The 20,064-nt window shown below is 46.3% G+C and overlaps 1 protein-coding gene across 1 annotated transcript in view; it reads left to right on the top strand.

Annotated features, from left to right (window-relative positions):
- The window catches only part of LMX1A (LIM homeobox transcription factor 1 alpha), a 142,069-nt gene that overhangs the window by 96,725 nt on the left and 25,280 nt on the right, over nt 1-20,064 (top strand). The window contains exon 4 of the mRNA XM_084636416.1: nt 18,846-19,078. Coding sequence (XP_084492542.1) covers nt 18,846-19,078 — 233 coding nt within the window. The remainder of the gene's footprint in view (nt 1-18,845; nt 19,079-20,064) is intronic.

The raw sequence follows: 20,064 nt of genomic DNA on the forward strand, positions 1-20,064 counted from the left end.
GCCCAGTCACTCAGTTTTGTGAGATCCCTTTGTCACTCTTCCCAGTCTGCTTTGGACTTAACTATCTTGAGTAATTTTGTATTGTCTGCAAATTTTGCCACCTTACAGCTAAGTCTGACCTAGTATGGCCATTCTTATGCCTTCTACATCCTGAGCTACTGGCTCTTGTGGGGTGGGTTGTTTTCTCTCTCTCACTGGAAATTCCATTCTGGACCTGAGAATCCTAATTGGTACTTCCTGATCAAGAAGGCAGTGGGTAGTTACAAGGGCTGTATAAAAAATGCTGCTATCCGTCCACTGAGAGGTGCAGCTATGGGTAATAATAGAACCTAGCTCCCATTGCTTTTTCTGGATTGCTCTTTAGTGAGCCTGCCCTAGACAGATGGGAAAGATTCCCACTGACTTCAATGGGTTTTGGATCAGGCCCCCAGGTTCGCCCTTGCTATGCACTCTGCCACTTTGTGTATTATCATGAGCGCTCCTCGCCCTTCGTCTTGGAGGAACAGAAAGCAGCAGTGCATGGAGAGACTAAGGGCAGGCCTACACTACGCTCCAAGCCAATGGGAGAGAGCTCTCTCATCGGCTTACTTACACCACCTCCGCAAGAGGCAGTAGCTATGTCAACAAGAGACGCTCTCCCATTGACATAGCGCTGTGTACACGAGGGGCTAGGGTCGGTATAACTACGTCACTCGGGGGTGGATTTTTCACATCTCTGAGCAACATAGTTATACCAGAGTAAGTGTGTAGTGCACCCTGGGCATTCTGCCTTCCACAGAACCCAGAATGTGTGGGGCAGTGGGGTGTCTCTGCATATACAGGAGGAAATGAAATGGCAGCAGTTGCAGGAAAGTTTGGCAGAAGCATTTTCTGTAGAGAGAGAAACTAGTTGTTAGCACTCCGCAAATCCTATTAGAACCATTTCCAGGATAGGGAGCATTGTTATAAACCATGTGATCTTCTCAACAACCAATCAGCATCCAAAAATCCCCAGCAGTCTGAAAAGTTCCAAGTTTGCTCTAGGTGGTATCTTCACAAACTCTAAAGACCCTCGTGAATAATATGAACTGTGCAAAATAAATTGATTTATAATAAATTATTTCCTGAAAGCTAGAGTACAGAAGGGCTCTTTGATTCATGATATGGGTGCATCATTAGACAACAAAGGGGAATATTAAGCAATGAATAAGAGGTTGGTGGTAAAATGGCATCTTCAAATGTCTGAAGTGGGTAAGCACCAAGGAGAGATAGCTGGGAATGAAACGGGTGTAGCTAGGAGAATATGCCTCAATGTCTGTCTGAAAAGTGTTCAGACAGTGAGATCTATTATACTTTGTAATAGTTGCCCAAGGAAAGTTGTGGGTAATTTAAAACTGGATTATAACGTGCTGAAGAACATGCTATAGAGCAATCCTCCATCAGCTGTATTCCAAACAGTCAGTTGAAGTGACTTGCTTGATGTCATGTTATAGGTCAGTGGGTGAGCTGGGATTAGACCCTAAATGACCTGACTTCCTCGCGCAGTCCCTTTAACCATAGGCTGCATCGCCTTTTGGGCAGCAAATAGCCTGAGGGACTGATTACAGGGGATTCATTCAAACCCTTTCCCTGTTGTTCACTTCAAAGAAAAACTCCTCATCTGCATGATAATACCTGAAATGAGATTAGGAGACAGATCCGCTTCGATAAACTGGATCAAAGTATCTGGACATTCTCTTCTTAAGAAAGAAAAGCAGCAAGATGGTTCCTGGAGGTTCAGCCACTAGGTGGCACTGTTGGTGAAATACATTATTGCAATGAAACTCCTCAGCAACTAGCAAAGCATTAAAGGATTTTATGGTGAACATCTCTGGTGTGGATAAGCAAGCTCTGCGACCAGTCCCTGTCTGGTAGAGGAACATGGTACAGAGTCAGGAGTAAACTAAAAATAGAAACAAAAGGAACATAGCTACAAAGCTTGCAGCATCTCCTCAACATGCGCCTCTTCACTACCACAGAGGATGTCACCTTTGGCAAACCTTCACAATGCACAGCCTGGATGAGGTATTTTTGCAAGATTTCAAATTGCAAACTCCACAGAGAAACTGGAGATATATAGGTATCTTCTTGCTTCCCTGCAGCATAAATTAAAGCAGAGCTTATCTTTAAATCCTCTGACTTTACTGAAGACAGTCACAAAGATGCCTATGAAAGGGTTCTGGCTATGTTTGCTGCATACTGTATACCTCAGAGACATGTGGTTTATGAAAGAGCATGTTTTCAACCGAGAACTCAAGACTCAGGAGGGAAACGTTGAATGTCTTTATAAGAGCTCTGCCATGCATTGGCTGAAAACTGTTTTTTGGGAATGTAGAACACGACAATATCAGACAGGCTGGTTATTGGGTTAACAGATAGAAACCTTTCACAGCAACTACAACTGAAGAGAGATTTGATCTTAGACACAGCTGTACAAAAAGCAAAGCGGTGTGAGCTAGTGAAAAGCAACCCTAAAACAACTTGAAAACCCTGCAATGAGCTTAGAAACTGTAAGCGGACATTTGAGCGTTGTCATTATCCTAAAACCCCTGAAACAAGGAGACAGAACTCCCAGGTTCTGAGGAACCAATTCCAGCCTCTGTGCACAAAGTGCAGAAAAAGTTAGATCCTAAGAGATGATGCATGTCCAACACAATGTGATACATGTATGAAATATGGACATTTTACAGCTGTTTGCCACCTCGAAGGAGTCAGGAAATTGACTTGTCTTATGGACAATCAAGAGCCATTGTTTCTGGGATCTATCATGTGTGACGACATAGAACTGCCTGGAGTGTGAAACTGAATATTCATGGCAAGACAATTGACTTCAAAATTGACTCAGGAGCTGAGGTCAGAGTCACCTCAGAAGGGACTTACAATCACCTTCAACCCCTCCCAGAGCTGAAGTCACCTGACACAGCTCTGACTAGCCCTGGAGATTCTGAACTACATGGGCCAATTCACCACAGAAACCACTTACACTCTGAATGCAAAACTTTTGTCTTTGTACATGATCAAAGGACTACAGACCAACAGCCTTCTTAGCCGCAGCGTGGCAGCCATGATGGGCCTAGTGGGAAGTGTGGAAGAACTCGATGGAATGTTTGGTGATATTCAGAGGTGCCATTTAGGGAAGGGGGAGACCTGTCCCCCCTGTGTTTCGTGTCACATCTGGGTGAAGTTTGCAGCAGGAGGGAAGACGCTGCCCCTCCTCCCCCTGATGCCCTGCTCCACTGCCGTCTGCAGCTGCAGTGCTGCGACGGGGCTGCCACTGACCAAGTTGCTCAGGACCCAGAGCCTGCTTCCTGATCTGCTGCACAGAGTCGGGCAGAGGCTGATGCCAGGGTGTCCCCCTCTCCCTTCCCATCATGTACCCTGTCTCTGCTGAGCTGGGATATGGGGACAGGGAACCTCTCTGTGCCCCTGAGGAGTGGGAGCTGTGGCTGCAGCTGCTGCTGCAAGCATTCAGGCTCTTGAGTGCTCTGCTTAAAGAGAAACAATCCCCCCAACACACACACACACTCTCTCTCTCTCTCTCTCTCTTCCCCCAACACACTCTCTCTCTTTCTCACACACACACACTTGTGTTGTAGTTGTTGTTATGACTTGGTACTTCCTGTCAAAATGCTCAATGCACATATATTCTCTGTAATTTTACTCTTTCAAAGATCGTTAAGGATTACAGTGCTGTTATTGTAGTTTTTTGACTGGTCTGCACATTTCATAATTTAATTTCTCTCTTATGTTTAAATTTAATTCTTTTAGTAGTGAGTTCTAAAATGCCTAACCTGTCCTAGCTGGAATAATTATCATTATTACTTTTATTACCATATTGTGCTTTATCATTCATTATTTAAAGTGGTACAATCAACTAATAGTATCCTTCTAGAATGTAAATTTAGCTTGCACTCACCTTAGCAGTGCCAGTTTTTTTTAAAAAAATAGCTAAACACATAACTTTAGACACTGGGCAGATGAAGGTCACTTATTTTCAAATTGTATTTTTAGTTCTATCTGTAAAATAACTTAAAATTTGTATGAAAATAAATGCAGTTCCAAGACATACTAGTTGTAATGATGAAATCAAATATTAGTGAGTCACATACATGATTGTGACTGGTAAATTTAAATGCCAAAATAATTAGAAAAATAAATTCCTTTTCTTAATAAAAGACGAAAAAACCTTAATAGCATATGTTAAAATTTAATAAATGTGCTTTTAATTGAGTGAAAAACAATTGACTAAAATAGGGTAGATAATGGCAGTAATGCAGAGTGTGTCTGTTAGAGGAAGTAAGCAGATTTTATTTTTATTTATGTCTACTAAAGATAGTGTACAAAGTATCAAACCTGCGCTTCTGAAATCTGTGTTAAATCTCCAGAATTAATACTTTAAGGCTTGGGATTGGGAATATCTTGCTGTATTATCTCCTGATGTTTCTAAATTTACATATAAACTTAAGATGTGGCTTTAATTGGTGTTTGCATATATTTTTTTCTTTCTTTATATAGGATTAAAGACACAGTGCTTCTGTCAGCTAATTTCTAAGTTATCTGCAAAAAAACTAGAGTTCTCAGGTGCCTAAGTAGCCCTTGGTAGTTAAAGTTGTCCCCCCCCCCCCCGCCACAAAGAGAATCTGAAATGGCACCCCTGGTGATACTGGATTTTTGAAAGGAGAGGTGGTACAAATCAATTTAAGAGATGATGCTGAACCATATAGGGTACATGCACCTCGTAGCATTCTTCCCCCATTACTACATTAAATAGAAAACTATTTTGAGACTGGAGCCAATTGGCATAATTGAGAAAATCTCTGAGTCAACAGCATGGTGTACCCAATGGTATCAGTATAAAGAAAAATGGAAACACATGAATGGGTGGATCATAAAAGACTTAAGTTTTGAGAGAAAAATCTATCCTCCCAACACTGGATGACTGCCTCCCTGAAGTGAAAGGAGCTACAGTATTCTCCAGGATGGATGCCATGAGTGGATTTTGGCAAATTCCATTAGCCAAAGGAAGTATTAAACTGACTACATTTATCATACCCTTTGGGAGGATTTGCTTTCAAGGATTACTTTTGGGATTCCCAGTGCACCTGAAATTTTCCAAAGAAAGATGGCAGAACGGTTAATGAGTACAAATGGAGTTGTAGTTTCCCTGGATGACGTTGCGCTGTATGGATTTTCAATGGAAGAATACAGCAAAACCCTCAATGAATGCCTAAGCCTAATCAATCATTCTGGACTGAAGCAACACAAGGGAAACTGACTTGCGGGTAGGCAGAAAATGCAAGGTTTGGGGACAGACAACAAACAAAGGTGGAATCAGGCCTAGTCCTGAGAAGGTAAAAGCAATTTGAGAATTGAGTGCACGAATGAATGTACCAGAACTGAGATGTATACGGGGTATGGTAAAATAGCTTGTCAATTCCTACAAGACCATTCCACAAGTGACAAAACCACAGGAGGAACTGTTAAAGTTCAACACATCTTAGCTGTGGGGCCCAAATCAAGAAATTGCCTTCAAAAAGAAATGATCTCAGCCCGCTCAAGTTCTGAAGTACTATGATGTGAACAAACCCACGATGGTCAGTGTGTATGCAAGCAGCTATGGCCTAGGACAGGGATCTCAAACTCAGATTACCACGAGGGTCACATGAGGACTAGTACATGGGCCCGAGGGCCGCATCACTAACACCTCCCTGCCACTGCCTGTGGCCTGACCCCACTCCACCCCTTCCATGAGGCCCTGCCCCTGCCCCGCCTCTTCCAACCCCTTCCCCAAAGTCCTCACCCCAACTCCACCCCCTCCCTGCCCTTATTCCAACCCCTTCCCCAAATCCCCGCCCCTGCCCCACCTCTTCTCCACCTCCTCCCCTGAGTGAGTGGCTCCCTGCTCCTCCCCCCTCCCTCCTGGAAAGCGCTAAGTGCTTCCAAACAGCTGTTTGGTGGCGGGAAGCACCTGGAGGTAGGCAGAGGAGCAGGGATGCAGCACGCTGAGGGGGGCGGTGAGTGAGGGGAGCTTGGAGGCCGCAGGAAATAACTCAGGGGGAATACGGGGGGGGAGGGGGGGCAGGGAGCTTGGCGGGCTGCAGCAAATAACTCTGCAGGCCACATGTTTGAGACCCCTGGCCTAGGAGATGTGTTGTTGCAACAACATGGCTCTGAATGCAAGCTAGTTGCCTTTTGCTCTCACACACTCACAGAATGAAAAGGAGTGCCTGGCAAGCGTATGGGCATGTGAGCATTTTTATAGATTTCTGCATGGACTGGACTCATTTACACTGATAACAGACCATAAATCTCTTGTAACCTTCAACAATGGAAAAGAGCTAGATCAAGCACCACTAAGATACCTATTGCTAAAGGTCTATTTCTAAAGGTTAATGCAATTTAACCCAAGTGCTAAATATGTTTCTGGGAAAAATCTGGTCATCGCAGGCACTCTGTCATGGAGACCAGCATTGCACTCAATTACCCGTGCACTCAAAAAAGAGGAAAAAGCATACGGGGATGCATACAGACCAATGTCAGAAAAGAGACTACACGACCAACTACCAAAAGCAACATCAACAGAGATGTAACTTCAGGAAGTTCTAAGTTACTTTAGGGGCAGCTGGCCAAACTATCATAAGGAAGTGAGGAGACTGCTTTCTGAAGCATAGACAATTAAGCAATTCAGATGGACCCATGATTAAAAGCCCTTGCATTGTAATTCCAAGGGAGATGAGAAGAGAAATCCTAAACTTCATCCAGGAAGGAATCAAAGATTAACTAAATGCTGTGAATGGGCTAACCAGTCAACATGGTGGACAGGTATCAGCAAGGACATAAAGAATAAAGTATCTGCATGTGACGATTGCAGAATTAACAGACCAACACAAAGAACCTTTTTAATAACAACACCTTTACCAGACAGAACTTGGAAGAGAGGAGCTGCAGATTTATGCAAATTCAGAGGATATCATTACCTGGTTGTTGTGGACTATTTTTCCAGGTATATAAAAATGTAATGTTCTTGAAGGACATGTTGCACTGTTATCGAGAAAATGAAGTGCACTTTTTCTCATTTTGGTATTCCAGAACTTGTGATAGACCATGGACTACAATTCACTGCTGCAGAATTCTCTCATTCTGAACAAAAAATGATTTTGATCCTATTACTAGCAGCCCACGTTACCCACAAGCGAATGGAGAGGCTGAGAGAGCTGTTAAGACAGCCAAGAAAATCCTACAGCATGAAGATCGATTCCTTGCTCTTCTGAGTTACAGATCAACACGAATAGGAGCTCCTGGATATAGTCCAGCACAACTCCTCATGGGAAGACAACTCAGACTCTTTTCCAAAGTTGGAATAGTAATTCTGTCTCCAAAGTGAAGAGAGGAGCCAAATCAAATAAAAAGGCTAAAAGAGTTTCTGAACGCGTTTACAATGGACATCACACAGAGAACTGCTAGGTCTAAAACCCAGTGATTGTGTTCATCTCAAACTGGATGGAGAAAAAGGATGGACAACTCCAGCTGTCAAAAAGAAAAGGAATTCAGCGCCCAGATCATATGTCATTTGAGAATGAGAGTAAAGAGTTCAACAGAAACCACTGACATCTACAGTTTGTTCCACAGAGAGAACAATCAAAAGAGCAAACTTTACAGGTAGCAGATGCAGAAAAAGAAGACGATAACTCAGGGATTCTGGACCAACCATAGCCAGTTGTTGCAACTAATGGCCAGTCAGATGACCAAGTTGTTACATGTTCAGTCTGCATAATTAGGAAACCAGTACAATTCAGAGACTTTTAACAGACAAATACAAACTGAACTTCAAAGACAGAGGATAGTGTAAATATTGTAAATGGTAGGAATGTCAAAATTAAAGAGGGAGATGGGATGGAATGCTAAACCCTATTATACTGTTCAGCCACTGTGTGTGTGTGTGTACAAATACCTTATTTAAATGAACCTCAGCCATACCTGGCAGAGCATTAAAGGATCTTAGGCTGAACATAGCTGGAGGGTATACGCAAGCTCTGTGCCCAGGCCAGGTCTGGTACAGGAGCATGACAGTTCCTGTGTCTGAAGTGTCAAGAGCCCAACATTGCCGTGGGATGCTCTGAATGGGTGGTGCAGGTGACACAGGTAGCTGGCAACGAGCGACAGATGGTTCTCGTGTGGAGATAGCACATGGAAAGACAGCTCTGCTTCTGAAACCTGAGGCCTTGTGTGCTTCAGTGGGCTGCCACACAGTGACTGAGCGAAGGAAATGAGACAATGAGCATCTCTGGCCACTTGTTCCTTGTTCTTCATTCCACTGTTGCGGAGGAGGGAGAGACCAGACGCTGAATGGGCACCAAGGCTACAATTCTCCCCGTGCTGATGGATTTGAAGGAGTTACATTTGGCTAATAAACTCCAGCCCCTAGGGCCTGATTCTCTTCTGGTTCGATGCTGCTTGAACTCACCCAATCTCGACGGAGCTACTCCCAGCTTTAAACTGCTGAGATCAGAATCTGGCAGCGGGTGGGCTACACCCTCCTGTGTGCGCAGTCTGACGCCTTCGTCAGACATTCGGACAATTCCCTCAACCCCAAACCGCATTCTGCGGTGGAATGAAGGAACCTGACAACACGTGCTGCTATTTCCTGCGACACTTAGTTCAGCTGTGAAGGATCAGTGTCCAATATCCTCCCACAGCTTGAATATGGCATGTTAACAGCCCCCAGAGGAGCCATAGCTTACCGTGGAGTGTCTGAGAATTGTGTGTGGGGGGGAGCTGATTTATGCAGGCATTTGTCCCACACGTTCTCTGACAAGAGTGCTATCATCAGCATACTTGCAAGGTGACTATTGCTCACCAAGCATTTATCGAGTGAATTCCCTCGCTCTCCCATCACAGCTTAGATAATCCTCATGTTCGGGGAGGCACTGAGATCATTTGGAGCACGTCTAGGGGTTGGGGGCTTTTGCAGTGTGTACTTTCAAGGGGGTAAACCAGGGCCTCGCTACCACACAGTAGGTGGGCCTGGGAAGGGGGACGGCATGTCTGTTGGATCAAGAGTGATGAGCATCAACTGGTTGAACCCTCCCGCTGCAAAGCGGTGACAGAAGCTACTACAGCTTGGAGGAACCCGGTAGGGCAGATCCCATCTGTCTATTCCTCCACCTCCAATCACTGCAGAGCCCCACTGCTGGGCACCCCCTGTTGAGGGGCTTGGTGCATGGCCCATCAAATGTGGTTTCCATTGTTTCTGAGGATAGCCTGTGTGCTGCGATGCATCGGCCAGACCCTAAAGCACTGCTGGTACTTTCCCCACCCTGGCCGGGGGTTAGCTCTCTGCATTGTAACCTGAAGAGCACAGGATTTGTTCTCTGAGCTTGGATTCTCTTTTTACAGTCCACTTAGTCCCTGACCCTGGTCTCTTTGCTTCTTGTGGCCGCAGGAGAAAGGAGGGATTTGGAGATTCCGTGCTCCACTGCTGGTCCTCCTCTCTCTGGCCTGCAGGTGTCGGAGGGCCACGGACGAAGCATGTCATTTTTCTCTCTTCTCCGGCTGGCCGGCATTGAAAGGTTTGTGTAGGCAGTTTTCCTCATAGGGTATGTTTACACTGGAGTTAGACACCCACAACTGGCCTGTGCCAGCTGGCTTGGGCTCAGGCTAAGGGGCTGTTTCAATTGCAGTGTAGATGTCCTGGCAGGGGCTGCAGCTCCAGCTCTGGGACCCTCCCACCGCGCAGGGTCCTACAGCTCAGGCTCAGTACCGAACCTGACTGTCTACACTGCAGTAAAACAGCCCCTTAGCCCAAAACCCTGGAGGCTGTCAGCTGGCCTGGGCCAGCCGCAGGTGTCTGATTGCAGTGTAGACACACCCTGTGTCCCAGTTCCAGTCTCCCCAGGGAGGTCGGAGTGGAGAACTCGGAAAAAACCAACATGTTCAGCTCCCAGTCTCTCACAAGCAGGGATGGATGGGCTGCAGAGGAAGCACACCCAGCCTCTCTCTGCCCGGGGCCTCTCTCACCACCTCTCTCTGCCCGGGGCTGGGCAGGTTGAGGAGACAGAGGGCCTGCTTCATCACTGCACCGCTCCAGTTTCCCATCAATAGATCAGATTGACACCGGGGTAGAGCTGGAGCAATACGCTGGCCCAGAGTGAGATGGGAAGGAAGCATTTTGCACCATTCTGCAGCGCCCTCTGTGGCTGATCAAGAAACTACATGGATGGGGTTGTGACTGGGAGCCACCCCCTTAGCAAAGCAGGGACGGCAAGGGGGGTGCCGGTGCAGGAGGGAAGGAAGGATGCAGCATTTGTTCTGTGTAAGTAAGAGATGCAGGAGGCTCCCGACTTCAGACGCTTTCTCCTTACCATCCAGCGGGATCACTAACAGGAAGGGAAGCGCAGGCCAGATGTTAATTACATCGGGAACTTTCTAAAGGGTTTCCCCCCTCTCCCGCCCACGTTGGCAGAAACAGCTGGCAGGTGGCATGTTCAGCCGCTGGGTCAGTTATGGCACCCAGTCAGCTGTGCGCACATCTGGCTCACACGTGTTTGGTTCTGTACTTTGTAGCTTGGCAGATACTGGGGGATTCTGGGGAGGGGGGGTGTCCCCGGTGTTACCTACATATGGAGAGAGACTGAGGTTAATCATCTTCCCCTCCCTTCTCTGAAGACAGGTTCAGGGCTGATGTGTTGCTTACTCCCCTCCCCTTGCCTGAGTCAACATGATTCTTTGAGAGAAGAGGTTAATGAGATGGGCACAGATGGCACCAGCTGCTGCGGGCTCTGAAGTGCTTGTTGACTCCCCAACAGTGTTTGTCCCAATCTCTTGACAGTTTATTCAGCTGATATGGGTGGGGTGGGGGCTGGAGCAGGCTGGGCAAAGGGAGGCAGAAGGGAACAATGAACCCTCAGTGTTGCTCATTTAGAGAGCGTTGCTGGCTTGGGCCAGCTGGCAGCAGCAAGCCCAGTGTCCGTGCTCAGCGCATGAGAACTAATAGCAGACTCAGGAAAGGAGAGGCAGGTGGATATGATGCTGTTTGGGAGTCCTGGGTTCAGTTCCCGGCTTCAGCCCAGGTTTTCTATGTGCCAAAGCAAGGCACTTAGGGACAGATTTTCAGAGGCATTTGGGCAACTAAAGATGTAGGCCGTCGCCTAGTGGAAGAACTCCCCAAGTGCCTGACTCCCACTGATTTCAATCTGTTTAGGTGCTTTTGAAAATACCACCAGGCACATATCTAGGTGCCTAAATACCTGCCTGCTTGTCTCTCTGGCCCAGATCCTCAAAGGTCCTGAAATCTGGGCCCATTGGTTTGCCTGGGCCTCGGTTTCCCCCCTGTGAAGTGGGAATAACAGCACTACCCTATGTCACAGGGGGTTGTGAGGTGAAATACATGACTGTGTGGTGCTCTGGTGATGGGGGGCTGTGTCTGAACCTAGGATTAATAGAGTCTAGAGGTGAGGGCGTGGGACTGTCTTTGCAAGACCTCTCCTCCCCCCCGAGATGCTCTGTTGCTCCGAGAGGGGCAGCTGAGACGTCTCCCCACTTTGGCCGTTCCTCAGGCGTATGTCTGCATCAATAGCTAGCGGATGATACGCCAGTAGATGGCTCAGAAGAATAGGCAGCCTAGCTCCTGGATTTTGTTGGACTAATAAAACACATTGTGTAGTGCAAATGGCTGCCCTCGAGCAGCTTTTTACCTCAGCTCTTAACAGATACGTCTGGCCTTCAGTCTAGCTGGTGTCTGTGGCCTTGTGGGACATGTATGGCTTGGGAGCTCTCTCAGCTGGATATAACACATAGGTTATATGTATCTGCATATACACCCACCCCTCCCACCTCTTTTTACAGGTGCTTTGTCTCCTGGGGATCCATAATCTCATCTCTAGGATCCCTATCATGTAACTGGGTCTGCACAGACGCTGTGTGGGTGCTGGGGTCCATCCACATGGGTCCAGTTGCCAGGACCATGGCCTAGAAAGGTGCAAATTAGCACAATTTCTTTTGTTGTGGTTCCTTTTGTTTGGTGTGATTTCTTACAGACACCCCAAATTGTGCTTGATGCAGAGTGACTAGTTAGAGATTTTAAAATGGGGGGGGAGGGGAGGGAAGGATTTCTGTGTATCTCTATGTGAGCCATCTTTGCGGTCTAAAATGGATCCAGGTTGTGCTCATTTTCTCTTCAAAAGGGTCTCTGAAGCACTCAAAAAATGGACAGGGCACAGCCTCAGCAGATGTAAGTCAGCCTAGCTGCACTGATTTCAATGATCCTAGGCTGACTTACACCATCTTAGGATCTGGTCCGATGTACCTGAGCAACTGTTTTGGCCTCCAAGCTTTCAAGTTGGTAATGAAATCTGAAAATCCCAATAATCCCAGTGGATCTTTCTGCCCTCGGAACCAATTAATCTGTTTTCTGGTAGTTTCTGCATTTTGCTGTCAACACTTTGCACACATCTGCTCCTCTCCCTGAATGAGACTGATTCAAGACAGAGGCATTTCATTTCCTCTGTGGTGTGTGGGTTTTTTCAATAGATTTTTTTAAAAAGTACCTACTCTGAGGACCTGATGAGGAATGTTGTTGTCTGGTAAAGTCTGCCAAGCTGTTCATGAGAAACCCAGGAAAATATGAAGTATTCAAGGGAAGTGGCAAATTCATCATTGCTTGAACTCTTTCAATACAGGTTGGAGGCTTTCTAAACACCATGCTGTAGTTCAAGCCCAAGTGATTGGACTTGATTAGTGTCATGTAGTAACGAAGAATAATTCTCTCCACTCCAGGAATCGCTAGGTGTTTATGCAGAAGGTCAGACTAGAGGATCACAATGGTCCCATTTGTCCTCAATATCTATGAATGTCAGGATCCCAGCTATGAGATGCGGACGGAGGCCAGAGGGGGTTCAGTAACTAGGTTCTGAGTTCAGTCCAGGGGGTCCAGGCCAGAAGCAGCAGTCCGTACTAGTGTCACGCTGTAGGGCAAAGTCAGGTTTGAGGTCAATGAGCTGCACTAGGTTGGAGCCAAGTAGGTCAGCTGAGGTATGTGAGTGGAACAGAGGCAGGATGAGAAATCAGGAGTGGAACAGGGGCCAAGAACCATGACTTGGTACCAGGAGCAAGACTAGGAGTGTGCAGTAGGGTCTGTCGCAGCAGCAAGGCTGGGGTCTACCTAGTTTCACAGCCAGCCTGCAGCTGTCTTCCCTAGGCCTTACATAGCATGCCTGGGCCAATCAGGGAATGCGGTAGGCACTGCCAGTCAGGGCCTCTTTGGTAGAACATCCAGTGATACCTGAATCCATAGAGTTAACAGGCAGCTGTTCCCCACTCAAACAGACCTTTTTGGGTGGCGGTGCATCCAGGAGCCAGAGAGCTGGGTTCCAGACCCCCGGAGCCTCACAGGGAACTTGTAAAATACTGGTAGGGTGCTGTGAAGATGAACACATTAGCTTACGGTGCCTGTGTTTCATGAACAAAACCAAGAGGTAAGTGCAGACCATAGATACTGGTCTCATCCCACACACACAAGTGGTACCAATGTGCTGACACCGCAGTTTGGGAAGCATCTGAATGACACTCCAAACCACACTCCCAAGAACAACCCATCTCCTTCTGTTTTCTACAGTTCTTTTAAACACTTCTCAGTGTGCAGGGAAATGCCAGATTGAAAGCCCAAGAGACTAAACGCCAAATGGGCATATGCCTAAACCGTGCACTGCTGGAACAACCTACCCAGATGCAAAGCGTGCTCTGTCTCCACGACCTCTCTGCCGAGATTAACATCGGTGGCTACAGTTGTGGTGTGATCTGTAACTGGACTCTGACCAGCATTTGTATAGGCCCCTTGAAGATCATCAAATGGTCTGAACTTGGCTGGCTTTGAACCAGTGATCTACAGGTGAAAGGTGGCCTACTAGGTGTGAGCACCAACCAACAGCCTAGTCCTGAAAGTATCCCCTACCATGGCACCACCCACACAGGTTACCATGGTTCTTGGACAAATGGAGGAAGTTGAAATGCAAAGGCAGGAAGCCAGAGGACACATTCTCCTCAGAATCCAGCCAATGGCAACATAAGGAATTTATAAAACCTCAGGCAATGTCTCTCGCCAATTACTCATGGTCCTCTGCTCTACCACAACATCCTCCAAATTCCAGCCTGTGTCCTCTCTATCACAAGTCCAGCCACTGCCTGCTCTGAGCAACTTTCCTTTCCCTTTTCTAACCATATCGAGTGAACCCATCGCAGCCTTCCTGGCCCTGTGATCAATGAACCTGTGCAGAAGGAGACTCACAAACCCCAGACACTTCATCAGAATCAGGCCCAGTGCTTTAGCTGCTGGAGCTCTGAGTGAATTCTGTGGTACCATTTGGTACCTGGCCCTTGCCTCCAGGGGTGATCAAATCCACCCTGGAATGCCTGGTTCTTCTGCTGACAGAAATGTTTGGATTTTTTTCTAGAAGACCTGCTGTACTTCAAGGAGGAGTTATTTCAGGGAAGTTCTCTGGCCTGTGTTATGCAGGAGGTCAGGCTACACAATCACAGTGGTCCCTTCTGGCCTTGGAATCTATGAGGCAAGACAACCTGGATCCTTCAAAGTCATCTTCAGGCCATTGTTGTTTGCACTGCTGGACTTCATCCTCAAGGAGATGGGTTAAGCAGTATCAGCATCTTTGTCTGACTTCTGCCCATCAGCCACCTCTGACACTGATGAATATTGGGTGGGTGGGCACCCCCTGCTCCCCAAAATCTCTTCCATCTAGAGTTTCACAAGGCTTGGTCTTGTCACTCTCCTCTTACATGCCTTAGTACAAACCTTAGTGATAGAGTGAGACAACACAGGCTGTCAACAGTATGCTAAGTATCCTTTCCCTCCAGTGTATCCTCAAATCACCCAGGGCTTCAGGGAGGTTCAAGGCAAGATGGAGAACAGCTGGCTTAATCAGAATCCTGGGAGGTCTGAAGTAATGCTAATTGGGAGAGGTAAATAGTTGGAGGTGTTGGCCAAAGCTATCACATCTCTGTCGACTGTGCATTCAGAGTACGCAGCCTCAGGGTCACGCTGGATTCACCACTAACCCTGGTGCATCAATCAGCAGCAGGCACTAAAGTACCTTCTCTCACCTTTGGCCAACCAGGGATTTTCAAAAGCACTCAGCATTGACCTAACTCTGCTCCCATTGATGTCAGTGGACTCTTCACCACCAGCTTGGCTGGGAGCAGTTGGGTCAATGCTAACGTCTCCACCCCTCAAATGGAGACCCAGCCGCTGTAATTCATACATGGCTGGGCTCTTGCAGCTCTCACTCCTCTGTCTAGACGAGACATTCAGAAAGGATGCTGATCAGTGGAATGAGCCAAAGAGAACACTTCACATCCCAGCATGCCGCATCCAGCACGGGCTGTCTGTGCACCACAAGATCTAGTAAGTTCTGCTGCCGATTTTGGAAACATCAGAGGGGCTAGGCCACTGGGATTTCAAAGACCCACCTTTGTGGTAGCCATGGTCGTTGGGTGTGTAGCAAGTAGAGATTCAAGAGAGCAGGAACCAGAGTCAATGCCTTTTCAAAGGCAGCTGAGAAGAGTCCTACCCATGATATTTTCAGGTCATTTTGGTAAGACACGTCTCCAGAATAGCATTCCCCAAAGAGCAAGGGAGGAAGAAGACCTGGCATCACATGCAAAATAACAGCCTGTGATTGAACTGAAATCAGGATAAAGAAACAACATCATGTGCAAAATCAGGGCCCTTGATTACACCTGGAGTAGGTTGGACAAACGCACAGACTGCGCGCTGGGTCATTCTCTGCATTTTAACCTCGCTCAGCACTTAGGTGTTTTGTAAATTAGATCAAGAGACAGATTATATGAGAGACTTTGTTTCCCACTCCCTTGAGTCACCTCGTCCCCCTGCAGAGCTGTCCTCCTGCGGTAATGACAGTTATTCCATTAGGATGGGCGTTGGCGCTAATTGGTGGCAGCTGCCATTGCTGTTATGTTTACAGGGTGCACTGGAAGAATTGATGCCAATAAACCAAAGCAGCCTTGTAATGTATGGCATTAATGGAAATAGCCTGATCACAGCCCTTCTCTCCGAGATGTGAATCAGCAAAGAGGGCACACTGGAGACAAAAGGCGATTTCTGTGGTTCCTACACTGAATGATGAACAGTAGTGCACATCCCATGTTAATGAGGGGGAATAGTCACTTGTAATGTTAATGGCTTTATGAATGGGGGAATGGACTCCAGTAATATTAACCAGGGATACACATCCACCACAAAGGGACGTACACACTGTTCATATTAATAGAGGTTTCACCCCCCCCATACCCATGAGGAGCTCACCCCAATAATGTTAATAGAAGATGGAACCTATTCTTCTCAGTGTGAGTCTCCAACAGGGAGAGCCAAGTGTTCCTGTTGAACAGGTGATATTCCCTACTAGTGCTAACAAGACTTATTCCCTCTCTTCAAAGGGGAAAAATTCCATTACAGTTAGTTAATAATCTCTTGCTCTTATGACTAACACCTATTACGTAATAACCCCTAGCACTTTTTCATCTGTAGATTTCAAAGCACTTTACTTAAGAGGACAGTTTCATTAGCCCCATTGTAGAGACTGGAAAACTGAGGTACAGAGCAGGGACATGACTTGTTCAAGGTCACCCAGCAGGCCAGTAGCAGGGTCAGGTCTTCTGAGTTCCAGTCTATTGTGCTATCCACTAGGCAAAAATAAATATGGAGTACATTTCATGCTATATTACAGGATCGTGGTCATTAAAGATGGGTAAAACAACCTGTTGTAGCCTCAAATGCATCATCCTACAAGGGCAAAACATAGGATCCGCAACTGGTGTACATTTATTAAAGCTCCTTTGAAGTCAGCTTGCAGGCTGTGCTGCATTGAAACATCTATGTCCAAATCCAGAGGACAACACAGCCCGCAATATGTTACAAGTTCTGAATTCAAAGAAAAAATTGTAGCCATAATTATTATTAGAGATAAATGTAATTTTTCAAAGTAAAAAGTTTAGTCAAAATGGTCTTTTTTATCAATTGACAATTTTTGTGACACATTTTCACTTTGATTCAAATTTTTTTTTCTTTATTTGATGAAACTGGAATTAAAATTTTAGGCTCTGATCCTGCAAACACTTCTGCAGGTGCTTAACTTTCCTAGCAGGTAGGGCCCCATTGGAATTAACGAACCTGCTCAGGGAGTAGAGTCGAGCATGTGAGGAAATAGTTGACGAATCAGGGTCTAGGTCTGAGGTTTTTCTTTTCTTTTTTCCTTTTCCACTCTGTAACTTTGGCAAAAGTTCCATTTTTTGTAAGTGTCAGAACTGCAAAAGTAGAAATGACATGAAAAAAGAGGGGAAAAAGAGAAATATTGATGACAGTTTAGTACATTCAGTAGAAAAAAATTAAAAAGTGTGAGATAGGATATTAAAAAAACCCAACTCTGAAACAAAAATTTTTGTGACAAAAACTTGAACATTTTCCAAAACAAATGAAAAATAATTCAGTTTTTAAACTTGCCAAACGAAAATGGCTTTTAAACTGTTGTTTGCAGTGTTGTAGCCATGTTAGTCCCATGATATGAGAGAGACAAGATGGGAGAGAGATTTTATTGGACCAACTTCTGTAGGTGGAATAGACAATCTTTTGAGCTACGCAGAGCTCTGCTTTCCTTGTGGGTAGACATAGGGTACCTTTTGGACCTAATATACAAGGCATAGATGCTTATGATGTGGCTGGGAGTTGCCTCTACCTTTAGTTCACAGGATAAAAAAGTATGTTTCCATTTAGCTTTTATCAATTAAATAAACAAAACCCTCGTGCCTTAATATTTGGGAAATACGTAGTTAAGGAAATTTCAGATAATTTCATTTCAGTATCCAGAAATATTTTTCAGTACTTCTAGCTTTTATTTTGTGTATCTTAGTATTTCTTTTACTAATTAATGAACTGCAGTCCACTACCAACCTTAACTCTGACTTTATTCTTGTTAATATCTTGAGTATAAATAAACCAAACACTTCTGATAATTAGTAAGACAGACTTTGCTACACTCTATTACCCACAGAGATTAGAAATGTATTGTAGTTTAATTATGGTATGTACTTTTTTTCCCAAACACTTTAGGTAATTGAAAGTTGTGAACTACTTCATTTACATAATTCTTGACTCCACTGTTTTCTTATTTATCAGAAGTAAGCACCATAAAATGGAGTGATGGGTCTGTGGAAACTACAGGTTCCATCATGCAGTGCTCCACCTTGAACTGAGGGTGTTGTGTTCATGGCGCACCCGCAGAAAAGTTAGATTAGAAACATCAAATAATCTTGCTGGAAGATTGCAGCATAACACTACTTTATTTCTCAGTGGTCAGAACGATAACACACGAGAATCCAAAACCAGAGAGAGACAAAGCAGGCTGCTCCCTAAAACAGGGACACAACTCACCCTGCCATGTTCTAGGTTGGCTCCTTCCAGCCTGACTCTGCCTCTCTGAGCCCTGGATCTCATGCTTCACCAAAGAGTCATCTAGGCTGCAAGCAGGACCAGGAAACACCCCAACTCTTAAAGTGATAGCTTGCAATTCCAATATAGTCCTCAATACACCACAGAGGGAAGGTGGAGCATTGGACACTGGGATTTGCAGTGCACTGCAAGCTCAATAAGCTACTGCTCCATATTAAAGATGAGGATAGGGCTGTTTAATGTAGATTTGACATGTCCCTCCCATCAGGGGAAAGGTGGCAACCAGCAGAAGGGGTCACGGTACCCCCAAGCTGGCAGCCCTGCTAGAACATGTCCCTTCTCTCTCTCCTGCCAGGCTGTTTGCCGTGAAGTGCGCTGGCTGCTTTGAAGGCATCGCACCCAGTGAGTTTGTCATGAGGGCCCAGAAGAGCGTCTACCACCTGAGCTGCTTCTGCTGCTGCGTCTGCGAGAGGCGGCTGCAGAAGGGTGACGAGTTCGTGCTGAAGGAAGGCCAGCTGCTGTGTAAGAGTGACTACGAGAAGGAGCGGGAGCTGCTCAGCCTGGTGAGCCCGGCTTTGTCGGATTCCGGTAAGGGGGAACCCGGAGCAGAGAGGAGCTTGTGGCCTGTGCTGTGGGGAGTGAGTCCAGGCCCCCGCAGAAACATGCCTGACTATTCTTATGGATTTGTATGACCTTAGCGCGTAGGAACCCCAGTCGTGGCCCGGAACAAAAAGACGGCCCCAGCCCCAGAGAGCTTATGTGAGATGGACCACAGCTGGGACATATAAATCCAAACTGAGAACCACTCCAAGCTGTAGGGGTGGCTCCCTACGATAACCCACGATAACAGGGTGGCTCCTTTTCCCACTCGAGTCATATAATGAGACCCCTTCTTGGCTCCTGTGTGATGATTGAACCCATACCTCTGCCTCTAAAAGCTCCAGCGTCTATGTCTTGAGTCCAATAACATTAGCTTGTAGGGAGCAGCAGGCTTTTAAATCTCTAGGTGTGGTCTAGCCACTAGAGGGAGACAGAGAGACAGAGATTAGCATGGAAGCCCCAGTTGTGGGCCAGGATCCCGTTGCGCTAGGTGCTGTACAAACACCAAACCAAACCAAACAACAATCTCTGCCCCAAAGGGCTTACAAACTGAGCATAAGCCAAGAGACAACCAATGGAGACCGACAGAGGTGGGAGCAGCAGGAAATGAGATCACTCTGGTCTGAATGATTGGCCATGGGCTCTGCATACCCACAGTCAAACCGCTGTTGTTAAGATTTCTGAAGGCCTCATGGCAGAGAGGAGTTTTAAGGAGGGATCCGAAGGAAGATAATGTATTAGTTTCCTGGCTGTTCGCAGGGCGCTTCTCCAAGCACGAGGAGCAGCAGGGGAGAAAGCCCCAAGGTGCGGGTTTGAAAATACAAGAAGTGGGTGATGGAGGCTGGCGTCATGAGCCAGTCGGAGGTGGGAGTTGACCTTTCACTACTGGATGAGATGGAGGGTGGAGAAAGCCCATGGATGGTCTTGAAAGTGCAGACAAGTAGTTTATGTTCGATACAATCGAGATCCAGGGC

The sequence above is a fragment of the Lepidochelys olivacea genome, assembly GCF_965140295.1.
Source record: "Lepidochelys olivacea isolate rLepOli2 genome assembly, chromosome: 8".
Classification (NCBI taxonomy): Eukaryota; Metazoa; Chordata; order Testudines; family Cheloniidae; genus Lepidochelys; species Lepidochelys olivacea.